The 15712-nt window shown below is 39.6% G+C and overlaps 4 protein-coding genes across 4 annotated transcripts; all 4 read right to left on the bottom strand.

Moving 5' to 3' along the window:
* Positions 1–962: 962 nt before the first annotated feature.
* LOC126249124 (uncharacterized) lies at positions 963–1580 on the bottom strand. The gene has a single exon (XM_049950776.1). It carries the CDS (start codon positions 1578–1580, stop codon positions 963–965), a length of 618 nt encoding a protein of 205 aa, XP_049806733.1.
* A 3152-nt stretch (positions 1581–4732) lies between these two features.
* On the bottom strand, positions 4733–5122 carry LOC126249123 (bmK-YA precursor-like). Its single transcript, XM_049950775.1, has one exon. The coding sequence runs from the start codon at positions 5120–5122 to the stop codon at positions 4733–4735; it is 390 nt and encodes a 129-aa protein (XP_049806732.1).
* A 5582-nt stretch (positions 5123–10704) lies between these two features.
* LOC126249122 (uncharacterized) lies at positions 10705–11535 on the bottom strand. Its single transcript, XM_049950774.1, has one exon. It carries the CDS (start codon positions 11533–11535, stop codon positions 10705–10707), a length of 831 nt encoding a protein of 276 aa, XP_049806731.1.
* Positions 11536–13772: 2237 nt separating this feature from the next.
* Positions 13773–15239, bottom strand: LOC126249121 (uncharacterized). Its single transcript, XM_049950772.1, has one exon. It carries the CDS (start codon positions 15237–15239, stop codon positions 13773–13775), a length of 1467 nt encoding a protein of 488 aa, XP_049806729.1.
* Between the last annotated feature and the right edge of the window lie 473 nt (positions 15240–15712).

The following is a 15712-nucleotide window of genomic DNA, read 5'->3' as shown; positions in this document are numbered from 1 at the left end:
TAGTTGCGGTTTTCCCATAGTTGCGTTTTTCCCATAGTTGCGTTTTTCCATTAGTTGCGTTATTCCCATATTTCCGTTTTTGCCATAGTTGCGTTTTTTCCGTATTTGCGTTTTTGCCATATTTGCCTTTCTGCCATATTTGCCTTTCTCCCATATTTGCTTTTCTCCCATATTTGCCTTTCTCCCATACTTGCCTTTCTCCCATACTTGCCTTTCTCCCATACTTGCCTTTCTCCCATATTTGCCTTTCTCCCATATTTGCCTTTCTCCCATATTTGCGTTCCTCCCATATTTGCGTTTCTCCCATATTTGCGTTTCTCCCATATTTGCGTTTCTCCCATATTTGCGTTTTTCCCATATCTCATGTACCCATCCTACCATCCGTTTCCTTCTTCTAATAAAGGTGTGCCACTAAATTCTCTTCTCCCATAATTAATTTTTTCCATTACTCGTTAACCTATGCTACCAACCGATTCCTTCCTTTAGTCAAGTTATGCCCCATAGTTCTCTTCTCCCTTATTTGCGTTTTTCCCATATTTGCGTTTTTCCCATATTTGCGTTTTTCCCATATATGCATTTTTCCCATATTTGCGTTTTCCCAAATTTGCGTGTTCCCATATTTGCGTTTTTGCCATATTTGCGTTTTTGCCATATTTGCGTTTTTGCCATATTTGCGTTTTTGCCATATTTGCGTTTTTGCCATATTTGCGTTTTTGCCATATTTGCATATTTGCGTTTTTGCCATATTTGCGTTTTTGCCATATTTGCGTTTTTGCCATATTTGCGTTTTTGCCATATTTGCGTTTTTGCCATATTTGCGTTTTTGCCATATTTGCGTTTTTGCCATATTTGCGTTTTTGCCATATTTGCGTTTTTGCCATATTTGCGTTTTTGCCATATTCGCGTTTTTGCCATATTTGCGTTTCGGCCATATTTGCGTTTTTCCCATATTTGCATTACTACTATCTTTGCGTTTCTCCCATATTTGCGTTTTTCCCATATTTGCGTTTTCCCCATATTTGCGTTATTCCCATATTTGCGTTATTCCCATATTTGCGTTTTTCCCACATTTGCGTTTTTCCCACATTTGCGTTTTCCCCACATTTGCGTTTTCCCCACATTTGCGTTTTCCCCACATTTGCGTTTTCCCCACATTTGCGTTTTCCCCACATTTGCGTTTTCCCCACATTTGCGTTTTCCCCACATTTGCGTTTTCCCCACATTTGCGTTTTCCCCACATTTGCGTTTTCCCCACATTTGCGTTTTCCCCACATTTGCGTTTTCCCCACATTTGCGTTTTCCCCACATTTGCGTTTTCCCCACATTTGCGTTTTCCCCACATTTGCGTTTTCCCCACATTTGCGTTTTCCCCACATTTGCGTTTTCCCCACATTTGCGTTTTCCCCACATTTGCGTTTTCCCCACATTTGCGTTTTCCCCACATTTGCGTTTTCCCCACATTTGCGTTTTCCCCACATTTGCGTTTTCCCCACATTTGCGTTTTCCCCACATTTGCGTTTTCCCCACATTTGCGTTTTCCCCACATTTGCGTTTTCCCCACATTTGCGTTTTCCCCACATTTGCGTTTTACATATAATTGCGTTTTACCCACATTTGCGTTTCTCCCATGTTTGTGTTTCTCCCATAATTACGTTTCTCCCATATTTGTGTTTCTCCCATATTAGAGTTTTTCCCATACATCATGGACAAATCCTACCAAGCATTTCCTTCTTCTCTTATATTTAAGATTTTCCATTACTCATGAACCCATGCTATCAACCAATTACTCCATTTAGTCAAGTTGTGCCCCATATTTCTCTTCTCCCATAGATGCGTTTTTTCATATATTCGTTTTTCCCATATATGCGTTTTTCCCATATTGGCGTTTTCCCCACATTTGCGTTTTTCCCACATTTTTGTTTTTCCCTAATTTTTGTTTTTCCCACATTTTTGTTTTTCCCACACTTTTGTTTTTCCCACATTTGCGTTTTCCCCACATTTGCGTTTTTCCCACATTTGCGTTTTTCCCACATTTGCGTTTTTCTCACATTTGCGTTTTTCCCATATTTGCGTTTTTCCCATATTTGCGTTTTTCCCATATTTGCGTTTTTCCCATATTTGCGTTTTTCACATATTTGCGTTTTTCCCATAGTTGCGTTTTTCCCATAGTTGCGTTTTTCCCATAGTTGCGTTTTTCCCATAGTTGCGTTTTTCCCATAGTTGCGTTTTTCCCATAGTTGCGTTTTTCCCATAGTTGCGTTTTTCCCATAGTTGCGTTTTTCCCATAGTTGCGTTTTTCCCATAGTTGCGGTTTTTCCATAGTTGGGTTTTTCCCATAGTTGCGTTTTTCCATTAGTTGCGTTATTCCCATATTTCCGTTTTTGCCATATTTGCGTTTTTGCCATATTTGAGTTTTGCCATATTTGCCTTTCTAGCCTATTTGCCTTTCTCCCCTATTTGCCTTTCTCCCCTATTTGCCTTTCTCCCCTATTTGCCTTTCTCCCCTATTTGCCTTTCTCCCCTATTTGCCTTTCTCCCATATCTGCCTTTCTCCCATATTTGCATTTCCCCCATATTTACTTTTCACCCATATTTGTGTTTCTCCCATATTTGTGTTTCTCCCATATTTGCTTTTCTCCCATATTTGCTTTTCTCCCATATTTGCTTTTCTCCCATATTTGCTTTTCTCCCATATTTGCGTTTCTCCCATATTTGCTTTTTCCCATATTTGCTTTTTCCCATATTTGCGTTTTTCCCATATCTCATGTACCCTTCCTACCATCCGTTTCCTTCTTGCAGTAAAGGTGTGCCACTATATTCTCTTCTCCCATAATTAATTTTTTCCATTAGTCGTGAAACCATGCTACCAACCGATTCCTTCCTTTTGTCAAGTTGTGCCCCATACTTCTCTTCTCCCTTATTTGCGTTTTTCCCATATTTGCGTTTTTCCCATATTTGCGTTGTTCCCATATTTGCATTTCTCCCGTATTTGCGTTGTTCCCATATTTGCGTTGTACCCATATTTGCGTTTTTCCCATATTTGCGTTTTTCCTACATTTGCGTTTTTCCCATACTTGCGTTTTTCCCATACTTGCGTTTTTCCCATATTTGCGTTTTTCCCATTTTTTCGTTTTTCCCATATGTGCTTTTTTCCCATATGTGCGTTTTTCCCATATGTGCGTTTTTCCCATATGTGCGTTTTTCCCATATTTGCGTTTTTCCCATATTTGCATTTTTCCCATATTCGCCTTTTTCCCATATTTGCCTTTTTCCCATATTTGCCTTTTTCCCATATTTGAGTCTTTCCCATATTTGCGGTTTTCCCATATTTGCGTTTTTTAATATTTGCGTTTTTTCCATATATCATGGACAAATCTTACCAACTATTTCCTTCTTTTAGTCAAGGTGTGCCAATTGTGGTGTCACCGCTAGTCACCACACTTGCTAGGTGGTTGCTTTAAATCGGCCGCGGTCCATTAGTACATGACGGACCCGCGTGTCGCCACTGTGTGATCGCAGACCGAGCGCCGCCACACGGCAGGTCTTGAGAGACGGACTAGCACTCGCCCCAGTTGTACGGACGACATTGCTAGCGACTACACGTACGAAGCCTTTCTCTCATTTGCCGAGAGACAGATAGAATAGCCTTCAGCTAAGTCTATGGCTACAGACTACGAAGGCGCCATTAACCATATCTGGAGAGAGTCTCACTTGTATTATCAAGAGAAATGTACCACAATGAATTAAAGTTAAGTATACAAGAAGCTCCGTTCTGTTCTTTATAGCTTTCATCACGTATCCTGTTTCAGACCTCACGCCAGTCGGCGTGTCTGTAGGGGTGTCTTTCGGTTACCCTCCACTGTGGACTGGCTGCCTTGTCAGTCCACTACACCAATAAATTCTCTTCTCTCATATTTAAGATTTTCCATTACTCATGAACCCATGCTACCAACCAATTCCTTCATTTAGTCAAGTTGTGCCCCATACTTCTCTTCTCCCTTATTTGCGTTTTTTCCATTTTTCGTGTTTCCCATATTTGCGTTTTTCCCGTATTTGCGTGTTTCCTGTATTTGCGTTTTTCCCATAATTGCGTTTTTACCAATATTTGCGTTTTTCCCATATTTGCGTCCCACATTTGCGTTTTTCCCATATATCATGGACAAATCCTACAGACCCTTTCCTTCTTCTAGTCAAGGTGTGCCAATAAATTCTCTTCTCTCATATTCAAGATTTTCCATTACTCATGAACCCATGCTACCAACCAATTCCTTCATTTAGTCAAGTTGTGCCCCATATTTCTGTTCTCGCATATATGCGTTTTTCCCATAGTTGCGTTTTTCCCATAGTTGCGTTTTTCCCATAGTTGCGTTTTTCCCATAGTTGCGTTTTTCCCATAGTTGCATTTTTCCCATAGTTGCGTTTTTCCCATAGTTGCGTTTTTCCCATAGTTGCGTTTTTCCCATAGTTGCGTTTTTCCCATAGTTGCGTTTTTCCCATAGTTGCGTTTTTCCCATAGTTGCGTTTTTCCCATAGTTGCGTTTTTCCCATAGTTGCGTTTTTCCCATAGTTGCGGTTTTCCCATAGTTGCGTTTTTCCATTAGTTGCGTTATTCCCATATTTCCGTTTTTGCCATAGTTGCGTTTTTGCCATAATTGAGTTTTGCCATATTTGCCTTTCTCTCCTATTTGCCTTTCTCCCCTATTTGCCTTTCTCCCCTATTTGCCTTTCTCCCCTATTTGCCTTTCTCCCCTATTTGCCTTTCTCCCCTATTTGCCTTTCTCCCATATCTGCCTTTCTCCCATATCTGCCTTTCTCCCATATCTGCCTTTCTCCCATATCTGCCTTTCTCCCATATCTGCCTTCCTCCCATATTTGCATTTCCCCCATATTTACTTTTCACCCATGTTTGTGTTTCTCCCATATTTGCGTTTCTCCCATATTTGCTTTTCTCCCATATTTGCTTTTCTCCCATATTTGCTTTTCTCCCATATTTGCTTTTCTCCCATATTTGCTTTTCTCCCATATTTGCTTTTCTCCCATATTTGCGTTTCTCCCATATTTGCTTTCTCCCATATTTGCTTTTTCCCATATTTGCTTTTTCCCATATTTGCGTTTTTCCCATATCTCATGTACCCTTCCTACCATCCGTTTCCTTCTTCAAGTAAAGGTGTGCCACTATATTCTCTTCTCCCATAATTAATTTTTTCCATTAGTCGTGAAACCATGCTACCAACCGATTCCTTCCTTTTGTCAAGTTGTGCCCCATACTTCTCTTCTCCCTTATTTGCGTTTTTCCCTTATTTGCGTTTTTCCCATATTTGCGTTGTTCCCATATTTGCATTTCTCCCGTATTTGCGTTGTTCCCATATTTGCGTTATACCCATATTAGCTTATTTCCCATATTTGCGTTTTTCCCGTATTTGCGTTTTTCCCATATTTGCGATTTTCCCATATGTGCGTTTTTCCCATATGTGCGTTTTTCCCATATGTGCGTTTTTCCCATATTTGCGTTTTTCCCGATATGCGCGTTTTTTCCCATATTTGCGTTTTTTCCCGTATTTGTGTTTTTCCCATATTTGCGTTTTTCCTATATTTGCGTTTTTCCCATATTTGCGTTTTTCCCATATTTGCGTTTTTCCCATATTTGCGTTTTTCGCATATTTGCGTTTTTCGCATATTTGCGTTTTTCCCATATTTCCGTTTTTCCCATATTTCAGTTTTTCCCATATTTCAGTTTTTCCCATATTTCCGTTTTTCCCATATTTCCGTTTTTCCCATATTTCCGTTTTTCCCATATTTCCGTTTTTCCCATATTTCCGTTTTTCCCATATTTCCGTTTTTCCCATATTTCCGTTTTTCCCATATTTCCGTTTTTCCCATATTTCCGTTTTTCCCATATTTGCGATTTTCCCATATTAGCGTTTTTGCCATATTTGCGTTTTTCCCATATTTGCGTTTTTCCCATATTTGCGTTTTTCCCGATATTCGCGTTTTTTCCCGTATTTGCGTTTTTTCCCGTATTTGTGTTTTTTCCCGTATTTGCGTTTTTCCTATATTTGCGTTTTTCCCCTATTTGCGTTTTTCCCCTATTTGCGTTTTTCCCCTATTTGCGTTTTTCCCCTATTTGCGTTTTTCCCCTATTTGCGTTTTTCCCCTATTTGCGTTTTTCCCCTATTTGCGTTTTTCCCCTATTTGCGTTTTTCCCCTATTTGCGTTTTTCCCCTATTTGCGTTTTTCCCCTATTTGCGTTTTTCCCCTATTTGCGTTTTTCCCCTATTTGCGTTTTTCCCCTATTTGCGTTTTTCCCCTATTTGCGTTTTTCCCCTATTTGCGTTTTTCCCCTATTTGCGTTTTTCCCCTATTTGCGTTTTTCCCCTATTTGCGTTTTTCCCCTATTTGCGTTTTTCCCCTATTTGCGTTTTTCCCCTATTTGCGTTTTTCCCCTATTTGCGTTTCTCCCCTATTTGCGTTTCTCCCCTATTTGCGTTTCTCCCCTATTTGCGTTTCTCCCCTATTTGCGTTTCTCCCCTATTTGCGTTTCTCCCCTATTTGCGTTTCTCCCCTATTTGCGTTTCTCCCCTATTTGCGTTTCTCCCCTATTTGCGTTTCTCCCCTATTTGCGTTTCTCCCCTATTTTCGTTTCTCCCCTATTTGCGTTTCTCCCCTATTTGCGTTTCTCCCCTATTTGCGTTTCTCCCCTATTTGCGTTTCTCCCCTATTTGCGTTTCTCCCCTATTTGCGTTTCTCCCCTATCTGCGTTTTTCCCCTATCTGCGTTTTTCCCCTATCTGCGTTTTTCCCCTATCTGCGTTTTTCCCCTATCTGCGTTTTTCCCCTATCTGCGTTTTTCCCCTATCTGCGTTTTTCCCCTATCTGCGTTTTTCCCCTATCTGCGTTTTTCCCCTATCTGCGTTTTTCCCCTATCTGCGTTTTTCCCCTATCTGCGTTTTCCCCCTATCTGCGTTTTTCCCCTATCTGCGTTTTTCCCCTATCTGCGTTTTTCCCCTATCTGCGTTTTTCCCCTATCTGCGTTTTTCCCCTATCTGCGTTTTTCCCCTATCTGCGTTTTTCCCATATATGCGTTTTTCCCATATATGCGTTTTTCCCATATATGCGTTTTTCCCATATATGCGTTTTTCCCACATATGCGTTTTTCCCACATATGCGTTTTTCCCACATATGCGTTTTTCCCACATATGCGTTTTTCCCACATATGCGTTTTTCCCACATGCGTTTTTCCCACATATGCGTTTTTCCCACATATGCGTTTTTCCCATATTGCCTTTTTCCCGTATTTGCGTCTTTCCCGTATTTGCGTCTTTCCCGTATTTGCGTCTTTCCCGTATTTGCGTCTTTCCCGTATTTGCGTCTTTCCCGTATTTGCGTCTTTCCCGTATTTGCGTCTTTCCCGTATTTGCGTCTTTCCCGTATTTGCGTCTTTCCCGTATTTGCGTCTTTCCCGTATTTGCGTCTTTCCCGTATTTGCGTCTTTCCCGTATTTGCGTCTTTCCCGTATTTGCGTCTTTCCCGTATTTGCGTCTTTCCCGTATTTGCGTCTTTCCCGTATTTGCGTTTTACCCGTATTTGCGTTTTACCCGTATTTGCGTTTTACCCGTATTTGCGTTTTACCCGTATTTGCGTTTTACCCGTATTTCAGTTTTACCCGTATTTCCGTTTTACCCGTATTTCCGTTTTACCCGTATTTGCGTTTTACCCTTATTTGCGTTTTACCCGTATTTGCGTTTTACCCGTATTTGCGTTTTACCCGTATTTGCGTTTTACCCGTATTTGCGTTTTACCCGTATTTGCGTTTTACCCGTATTTGCGTTTTACCCGTATTTGCGTCTTTCCCGTATTTGCGTCTTTCCCGTATTTGCGTCTTTCCCGTATTTGCGTCTTTCCCGTATTTGCGTCTTTCCCGTATTTGCGTCTTTCCCGTATTTGCGTTTTTGCCATATTTGCGTTTTTGCCATATTTGCGTTTTTGCCATATTTGCGTTTTTGCCATATTTGCGTTTTTGCCATATTTGCGTTTTTGCCATATTTGCGTTTTTGCCATATTTGCGTTTTTGCCATATTTGCGTTTTTGCCATATTTGCGTTTTTGCCATATTTGCGTTTTTGCCATCTTTGCGTTTTTGCCATCTTTGCGTTTTTGCCATATTTGCGTTTTTGCCATATTTGCGTTTTTGCCATATTTGCGTTTTTGCCATATTTGCGTTTTTGCCATATTTGCGTTTTTGCCATATTTGCGTTTTTGCCATATTTGCGTTTTTGCCATATTTGCGTTTTTGCCATATTTGCGTTTTTGCCATATTTGCGTTTTTGCCATATTTGCGTTTTTGCCATATTTGCGTTTTTGCCATATTTGCGTTTTTGCCATATTTGCGTTTTTGCCATATTTGCGTTTTTGCCATATTTGCGTTTTTGCCATATTTGCGTTTTTGCCATATTTGCGTTTTTGCCATATTTGCGTTTTTGCCATATTTGCGTTTTTGCCATATTTGCGTTTTTGCCATATTTGCGTTTTTGCCATATTTGCGTTTTTGCCATATTTGCGTTTTTGCCATATTTGCCTTTCTCCCATATTTGCCTTTCTCCCATATTTGCCTTTCTCCCATATTTGCCTTTCTCCCATATTTGCCTTTCTCCCATATTTGCCTTTCTCCCATATTTGCCTTTCTCCCATATTTGCCTTTCTCCCATATTTGCCTTTCTCCCATATTTGCCTTTCTCCCATATTTGCCTTTCTCCCATATTTGCCTTTCTCCCATATTTGCCTTTCTCCCATATTTGCCTTTCTCCCATATTTGCCTTTCTCCCATATTTGCCTTTCTCCCATATTTGCCTTTCTCCCATATTTGCCTTTCTCCCATATTTGCCTTTCTCCCATATTTGCCTTTCTCCCATATTTGCCTTTCTCCCATATTTGCCTTTCTCCCATATTTGCCTTTCTCCCATATTTGCCTTTCTCCCATATTTGCCTTTCTCCCATATTTGCCTTTCTCCCATATTTGCCTTTCTCCCATATTTGCCTTTCTCCCATATTTGCCTTTCTCCCATATTTGCCTTTCTCCCATATTTGCCTTTCTCCCATATTTGCCTTTCTCCCATATTTGCCTTTCTCCCATATTTGCCTTTCTCCCATATTTGCCTTTCTCCCATATTTGCCTTTCTCCCATATTTGCCTTTCTCCCATATTTGCCTTTCTCCCATATTTGCCTTTCTCCCATATTTGCCTTTCTCCCATATTTGCCTTTCTCCCATATTTGCCTTTCTCCCATATTTGCCTTTCTCCCATATTTGCCTTTCTCCCATATTTGCCTTTCTCCCATATTTGCCTTTCTCCCATATTTGCCTTTCTCCCATATTTGCCTTTCTCCCATATTTGCCTTTCTCCCATATTTGCCTTTCTCCCATATTTGCCTTTCTCCCATATTTGCCTTTCTCCCATATTTGCCTTTCTCCCATATTTGCCTTTCTCCCATATTTGCCTTTCTCCCATATTTGCCTTTCTCCCATATTTGCCTTTCTCCCATATTTGCCTTTCTCCCATATTTGCCTTTCTCCCATATTTGCCTTTCTCCCATATTTGCCTTTCTCCCATATTTGCCTTTCTCCCATATTTGCCTTTCTCCCATATTTGCCTTTCTCCCATATTTGCCTTTCTCCCATATTTGCCTTTCTCCCATATTTGCCTTTCTCCCATATTTGCCTTTCTCCCATATTTGCCTTTCTCCCATATTTGCCTTTCTCCCATATTTGCCTTTCTCCCATATTTGCCTTTCTCCCATATTTGCCTTTCTCCCATATTTGCCTTTCTCCCATATTTGCCTTTCTCCCATATTTGCCTTTCTCCCACATTTGCCTTTCTCCCACATTTGCCTTTCTCCCACATTTGCCTTTCTCCCACATTTGCCTTTCTCCCACATTTGCTTTTCTCCCACATTTGCTTTTCTCCCACATTTGCTTTTCTCCCACATTTGCTTTTCTCCCACATTTGCTTTTCTCCCACATTTGCTTTTCTCCCACATTTGCTTTTCTCCCACATTTGCTTTTCTCCCATATTTGCTTTTCTCCCATATTTGCTTTTCTCCCATATTTGCTTTTCTCCCATATTTGCTTTTTCCCATATTTGCTTTTTCCCATATTTGCTTTTTCCCATATTTGCTTTTTCCCATATTTGCGTTTTTCCCATATCTCATGTACTCTTCCTACCATCCGTTTCGTTCTTCTAGTAAAGGTGTGCCACTATATTCTCTTCTCCAATAATTAATTTTTTCCATTAGTCGTGAAACCATGCTACCAACCGATTCCTTCCTTTGGTCAAGTTGTGCCCCATACTTCTCTTCTCCCTTATTTGCGTTTTTCCCATATTTGCATTGTTCCCATATTTGCGTTGTTCCCATATTTGCGTTGTTCCCATATTTGCGTTGTTCCCATATTTGCGTTGTTCCCATATTTGCGTTGTTCCCGTATTTGCGTTGTTCCCGTATTTGCGTTTTCCCCATATTTCCGTTTTTCCCATATTTGCGTTTTTCTCATATTTGCGTTTTTCCCATATTTGCGTTTTTCCCATATTTGCGTTTTTCCCATATTTGCGTTTTTCCCATGTTTGCGTTTTACCCATATTTGCGTTTTACCCATATTTGCGTTTTACCCGTATTTGCGTTTTACCCGTATTTGCGTTTTACCCGTATTTGCGTTTTACCCGTATTTGCGTTTTACCCGTATTTGCGGTTTCCCATACTTGCGTTTTTCCCATACTTGCGTTTTTCCCATACTTGCGTTTTTCCCATACTTGCGTTTTTCCCATACTTGCGTTTTTCCCATACTTGCGTTTTTCCCATACTTGCGTTTTTCCCATATTTGCGTTTTTCCCATATTTGCGTTTTTCCCATATTTGCGTTTTTCCCATATTTGCGTTGTTCCCATATTTGCAATGTTCCCATATTTGCGTTTTTCCCATATTTGCGTTTTTCCCATATTTGCGTTTTTCCCATATTTGCGTTTTTCCCATATTTGCGTTTTTCCCATATTTGCGTTTTTCCCATATTTGCGTTTTTCCCATATGTACGTTTTTCCCATATGTACGTTTTTCCCATATGTACGTTTTTCCCATATGTACGTTTTTCCCATATGTACGTTTTTCCCATATGTACGTTTTTCCCATATGTACGTTTTTCCCATATGTACGTTTTTCCCATATGTGCGTTTTTTCCCATATGTGCGTTTTTTCCCATATTTGCGTTTTTTCCCATATTTGCGTTTTTTCCCATATTTGCGTTTTTTCCCATATTTGCGTTTTTTCCCATATTTGCATTTTTTCCCATATTTGCGTTTTTTCCCATATTTGCCTTTTTCCCATATTTGCCTTTTTCCCATATTTGCCTTTTTCCCATATTTGCCTTTTTCCCATATTTGCCTTTTTCCCATATTTGCCTTTTTCCCATATTTGCCTTTTTCCCATATTTGCGTTTTTCCCATATTTGCCTTTTTCCCATATTTGCCTTTTTCCCATATTTGCCTTTTTCCCATCTATGCGTTTTTCCCATCTATGCGTTTTTCCCATCTATGCGTTTTTCCCATCTATGCGTTTTTCCCATCTATGCGTTTTTCCCATCTATGCGTTTTTCCCATCTATGCGTTTTTCCCATCTATGCGTTTTTCCCATCTATGCGTTTTTCCCATCTATGCGTTTTTCCCATCTATGCGTTTTTCCCATCTATGCGTTTTTCCCATCTATGCGTTTTTCCCATCTATGCGTTTTTCCCATCTATGCGTTTTTCCCATCTATGCGTTTTTCCCATCTATGCGTTTTTCCCATCTATGCGTTTTTCCCATCTATGCGTTTTTCCCATCTATGCGTTTTTCCCATCTATGCGTTTTTCCCATATTTGCGTTTTTCCCATATTTGCGTTTTCCCCACATTTGCGTTTTCCCCACATTTGCGTTTTCCCCACATTTGTGTTTTCCCCACATTTGTGTTTTCCCCACATTTGTGTTTTCCCCACATTTGTGTTTTCCCCACATTTGTGTTTTCCCCACATTTGTGTTTTCCCTACATTTGTGTTTTTCCCACATTTGTGTTTTTCCCACATTTGTGTTTTTCCCACATTTGTGTTTTTCCCACATTTGTGTTTTTCCCACATTTGTGTTTTTCCCACATTTGTGTTTTTCCCACATTTGTGTTTTTCCCACATTTGTGTTTTTCCCACATTTGTGTTTTTCCCACATTTGTGTTTTTCCCACATTTGTGTTTTTCCCACATTTGTGTTTTTCCCACATTTGTGTTTTTCCCACATTTGTGTTTTTCCCACATTTGTGTTTTTCCCACATTTGTGTTTTTCCCACATTTGTGTTTTTCCCACATTTGTGTTTTTCCCACATTTGTGTTATTCTCATATTTGCCTTTCTCCCATATATGCGTTTCCCCCATATATGCGTTTCTCCCATATTTGCCTTTCTCCCATATTTGCCTTTCTCTCATATTTGCGTTTCTCTCATATTTGCGTTTCTCCCATATTTGCGTTTCTCCCATATTTGCGTTTCTCCCATATATGCGTTTCTCCCATATATGCGTTTCTCCCATATTTGCGTTTCTCCCATATTTGCGTTTCTCCCATATCTCATGTACTCTTCCTACCATCCGTTTCGTTCTTCTAGTAAAGGTGTGCCACTATATTCTCTTCTCCCATAATTAATTTTTTCCATTACTCGTGAACCCATGCTACCAACTGATTCCTTCCTTTAGTCAAGTTGTGCCTAATACTTCTCTTCTCCCTTGGTTCAATGGCTCTGAGCACTATGCGACTTAACTTCTGAGGTCATCAGTCGCCTAGAACTTAGAACTAATTAAACCTAACTAACCTAAGGACATCACACACATCCATGCCCGAGGCAGGATTCGAACCTGCGACCGTAGCGGTCACGAGGTTCCAGACTGAAGCGCCTTTAACCGCACAGCCACACCGGCCGGCCCTTCTCCCTTATTTCCGTTTGTCCCTTATTTCCGTTTCTCCCTTTTTTGCGTTTTTCCCGTATTTGCGATTTTCCCGTATTTGCGTTCTCCCATATTTGCGTTTTCCCATATTTGCGTTTTCCCATATTTGCGTTTTCCCATATTTGAGTTTTTGCCATATTTGCGTTTTTGCCATATTTGCGTTTTTCCCATATTTGCGTTTTTCCCATATCTGTGTTTTTCCCATATCTGTGTTTTTCCCATATTTGCGTTTTTTCCATATTTACTTTTTTGCAATAATTCCGTTTTTGCCATATTTGCGTTTTCGCCATATTTGCGTTTTCGCCATATTTGCGTTATTCCCATATTTGCGTTTTTCCCACGTTTGCGTTTTCCCCACATTTGCGTTTTTCCCCACATTTGCGTTTTTACCCACATTTGCGTTATACCCATATTTGCGTTTTTCCCATATTTGCGTTTTTCCCATATTTGCGTTTTTCCCATATTTGCGTTTTTCCCATATTTGCGTTTTTCCCATATTTGCGTTTTTCCCATATTTGCGTTTTTCCCATATTTGCGTTTTTCCCATATTTGCGTTTTTCCCATATTTGCGTTTTTCCCATATTTGCGTTTTTCCCATATTTGCGTTTTTCCCATATTTGCGTTTTTCCCATATTTGCGTTTTTCCCATATTTGCGTTTTTCCCACATTTGCGTTTTTCCCATATTTTCGTTTTTCCCATATTTTCGTTTTTCCCATATTTTCGTTTTCCCCATATGTACGTTTTTCCCATATGTGCGTTTCTCCCATATTTTCATTTTTTCCGAAATTTGCGTTTTTCCCACATTTGCGTTTTTCCCACATTTGCGTTTTTCCCACATTTGCGTTTTTCCCACATTTGCGTTTTTCCCACATTTGCGTTTTTCCCACATTTGCGTTTTTCCCATATTTCCGCTTTTCCCATATTTCCGCTTTTCCCATATTTGCGTTTTTGCCATATTTGCGAATTTCCCATATTTGCGAATTTCCCATATTTGTGTTTTTGCCATATTTTCGCTTTGCCATATTTTCGTTTTGCCATATTTTCGTTTTTGCCATATTTTCGTTTTTCCCATATTTGTGTTTTTCCCATATTTGTGTTTTTCCCATATTTGTGTTTTTCCCATATTTGTGTTTTTCCCATATTTGTGTTTTTCCCATATTTGTGTTTTTCCCATATTTGTGTTTTTCCCATATTTGTGTTTTTCCCATATTTTCGTTTTTCGCATATTTTCGTTTTTCGCATATTTTCGTTTTTCCCATATGTACGTTTTTCCCATATGTACGTTTTTCCCATATGTGCGTTTTTCCCATATGTGCGTTTTTTCTCAAAAATTCGTTTTTTCCCATATTTGCGTTTTTTCCCATATTTGCGTTTTTTCCCATATTTGCGTTTTTTCCCATATTTGCGTTTTTTCCCATATTTGCGTTTTTTCCCATATTTGCGTTTTTTCCCATATTTGCGTTTTTTCCCATATTTGCGTTTTTCCCATATTTGCGTTTTTTCCCATATTTGCGTTTTTCCCATATTTGCGTTTTTCCCATATTTGCGTTTTTCCCATATTTGCGTTTTTCCCATATTTGCGTTTTTCCCATATTTGCGTTTTTCCCATATTTGCGTTTTTCCCATATTTGCGTTTTTCCCATATTTGCGTTTTTCCCATATTTGCGTTTTTCCCATATTTGCGTTTTTCCCATATTTGCGTTTTTCCCATATTTGCGTTTTTCCCATATTTGCGTTTGTCCCATATTTGCGTTTGTCCCATATTTGCGTTTGTCCCATATTTGCGTTTGTCCCATATTTGCGTTTGTCCCATATTTGCGTTTGTCCCATATTTGCGTTTGTCCCATATTTGCGTTTGTCCCATATTTGCGTTTGTCCCATATTTGCGTTTGTCCCATATTTGCGTTTGTCCCATATTTGCGTTTGTCCCATATTTGCGTTTGTCCCATATTTGCGTTTGTCCCATATTTGCGTTTGTCCCATATTTGCGTTTGTCCCATATTTGCGTTTGTCCCATATTTGCGTTTGTCCCATATTTGCGTTTGTCCCATATTTGCGTTTGTCCCATATTTGCGTTTGTCCCATATTTGCGTTTGTCCCATATTTGCGTTTGTCCCATATTTGCGTTTGTCCCATATTTGCGTTTGTCCCATATTTGCGTTTGTCCCATATTTGCGTTTGTCCCATATTTGCGTTTGTCCCATATTTGCGTTTGTCCCATATTTGCGTTTTTGCCATATTTGCGTTTTTGCCATATTTGCGTTTTTGCCATATTTGCGTTTTTGCCATATTTGCGTTTTTGCCATATTTGCGTTTTTGCCATATTTGCGTTTTTGCCATATTTGCGTTTTTGCCATATTTGCGTTTTTGCCATATTTGCGTTTTTGCCATATTTGCGTTTTTGCCATATTTGCGTTTTTGCCATATTTGCGTTTTTGCCATATTTGCGTTTTTCCCATATATCATGGACAAATCCTACCAACCATTTCCTTCTTCTAGTCAAGGTGTGCCAATAAATTCTCTTCACTCATATTTAAGATTTTCCAGTACTGATGAACCCATGCTACCAACCAATTCCTTCATTTAGACAAGTTGTGCCCCATATTTCTCTTCTCCCATATATGCCTTTTTCCCATATATGCCTTTTCCCCATCTATGCGTTTTTCCCATATATGCGTTTTTCCCATACATGCGTTTTTCCCATACATGCG

The sequence above is a fragment of the Schistocerca nitens genome, chromosome 3, assembly GCF_023898315.1.
Source record: "Schistocerca nitens isolate TAMUIC-IGC-003100 chromosome 3, iqSchNite1.1, whole genome shotgun sequence".
Lineage (NCBI taxonomy): Eukaryota > Metazoa > Arthropoda > Insecta > Orthoptera > Acrididae > Schistocerca > Schistocerca nitens.
Note: the sequence above shows the minus strand (reverse complement) of the source record. Positions and strands in the feature narration are given on the sequence as shown.

Coding starts and splice junctions, on each gene's coding strand:
- LOC126249124 (XM_049950776.1), bottom strand. CDS start 1,580: ATGTGGGGAAAACGCAAATGTGGGGAAAACGCAAATGTGGGGAAAACG.
- LOC126249123 (XM_049950775.1), bottom strand. CDS start 5,122: ATGGGAAAAACGCAAATATGGGAAAAAGCAAATATGGGAAAAAGCAAA.
- LOC126249122 (XM_049950774.1), bottom strand. CDS start 11,535: ATGGGAAAAAGGCAAATATGGGAAAAAGGCAAATATGGGAAAAAGGCA.
- LOC126249121 (XM_049950772.1), bottom strand. CDS start 15,239: ATGGCAAAAACGCAAATATGGGACAAACGCAAATATGGGACAAACGCA.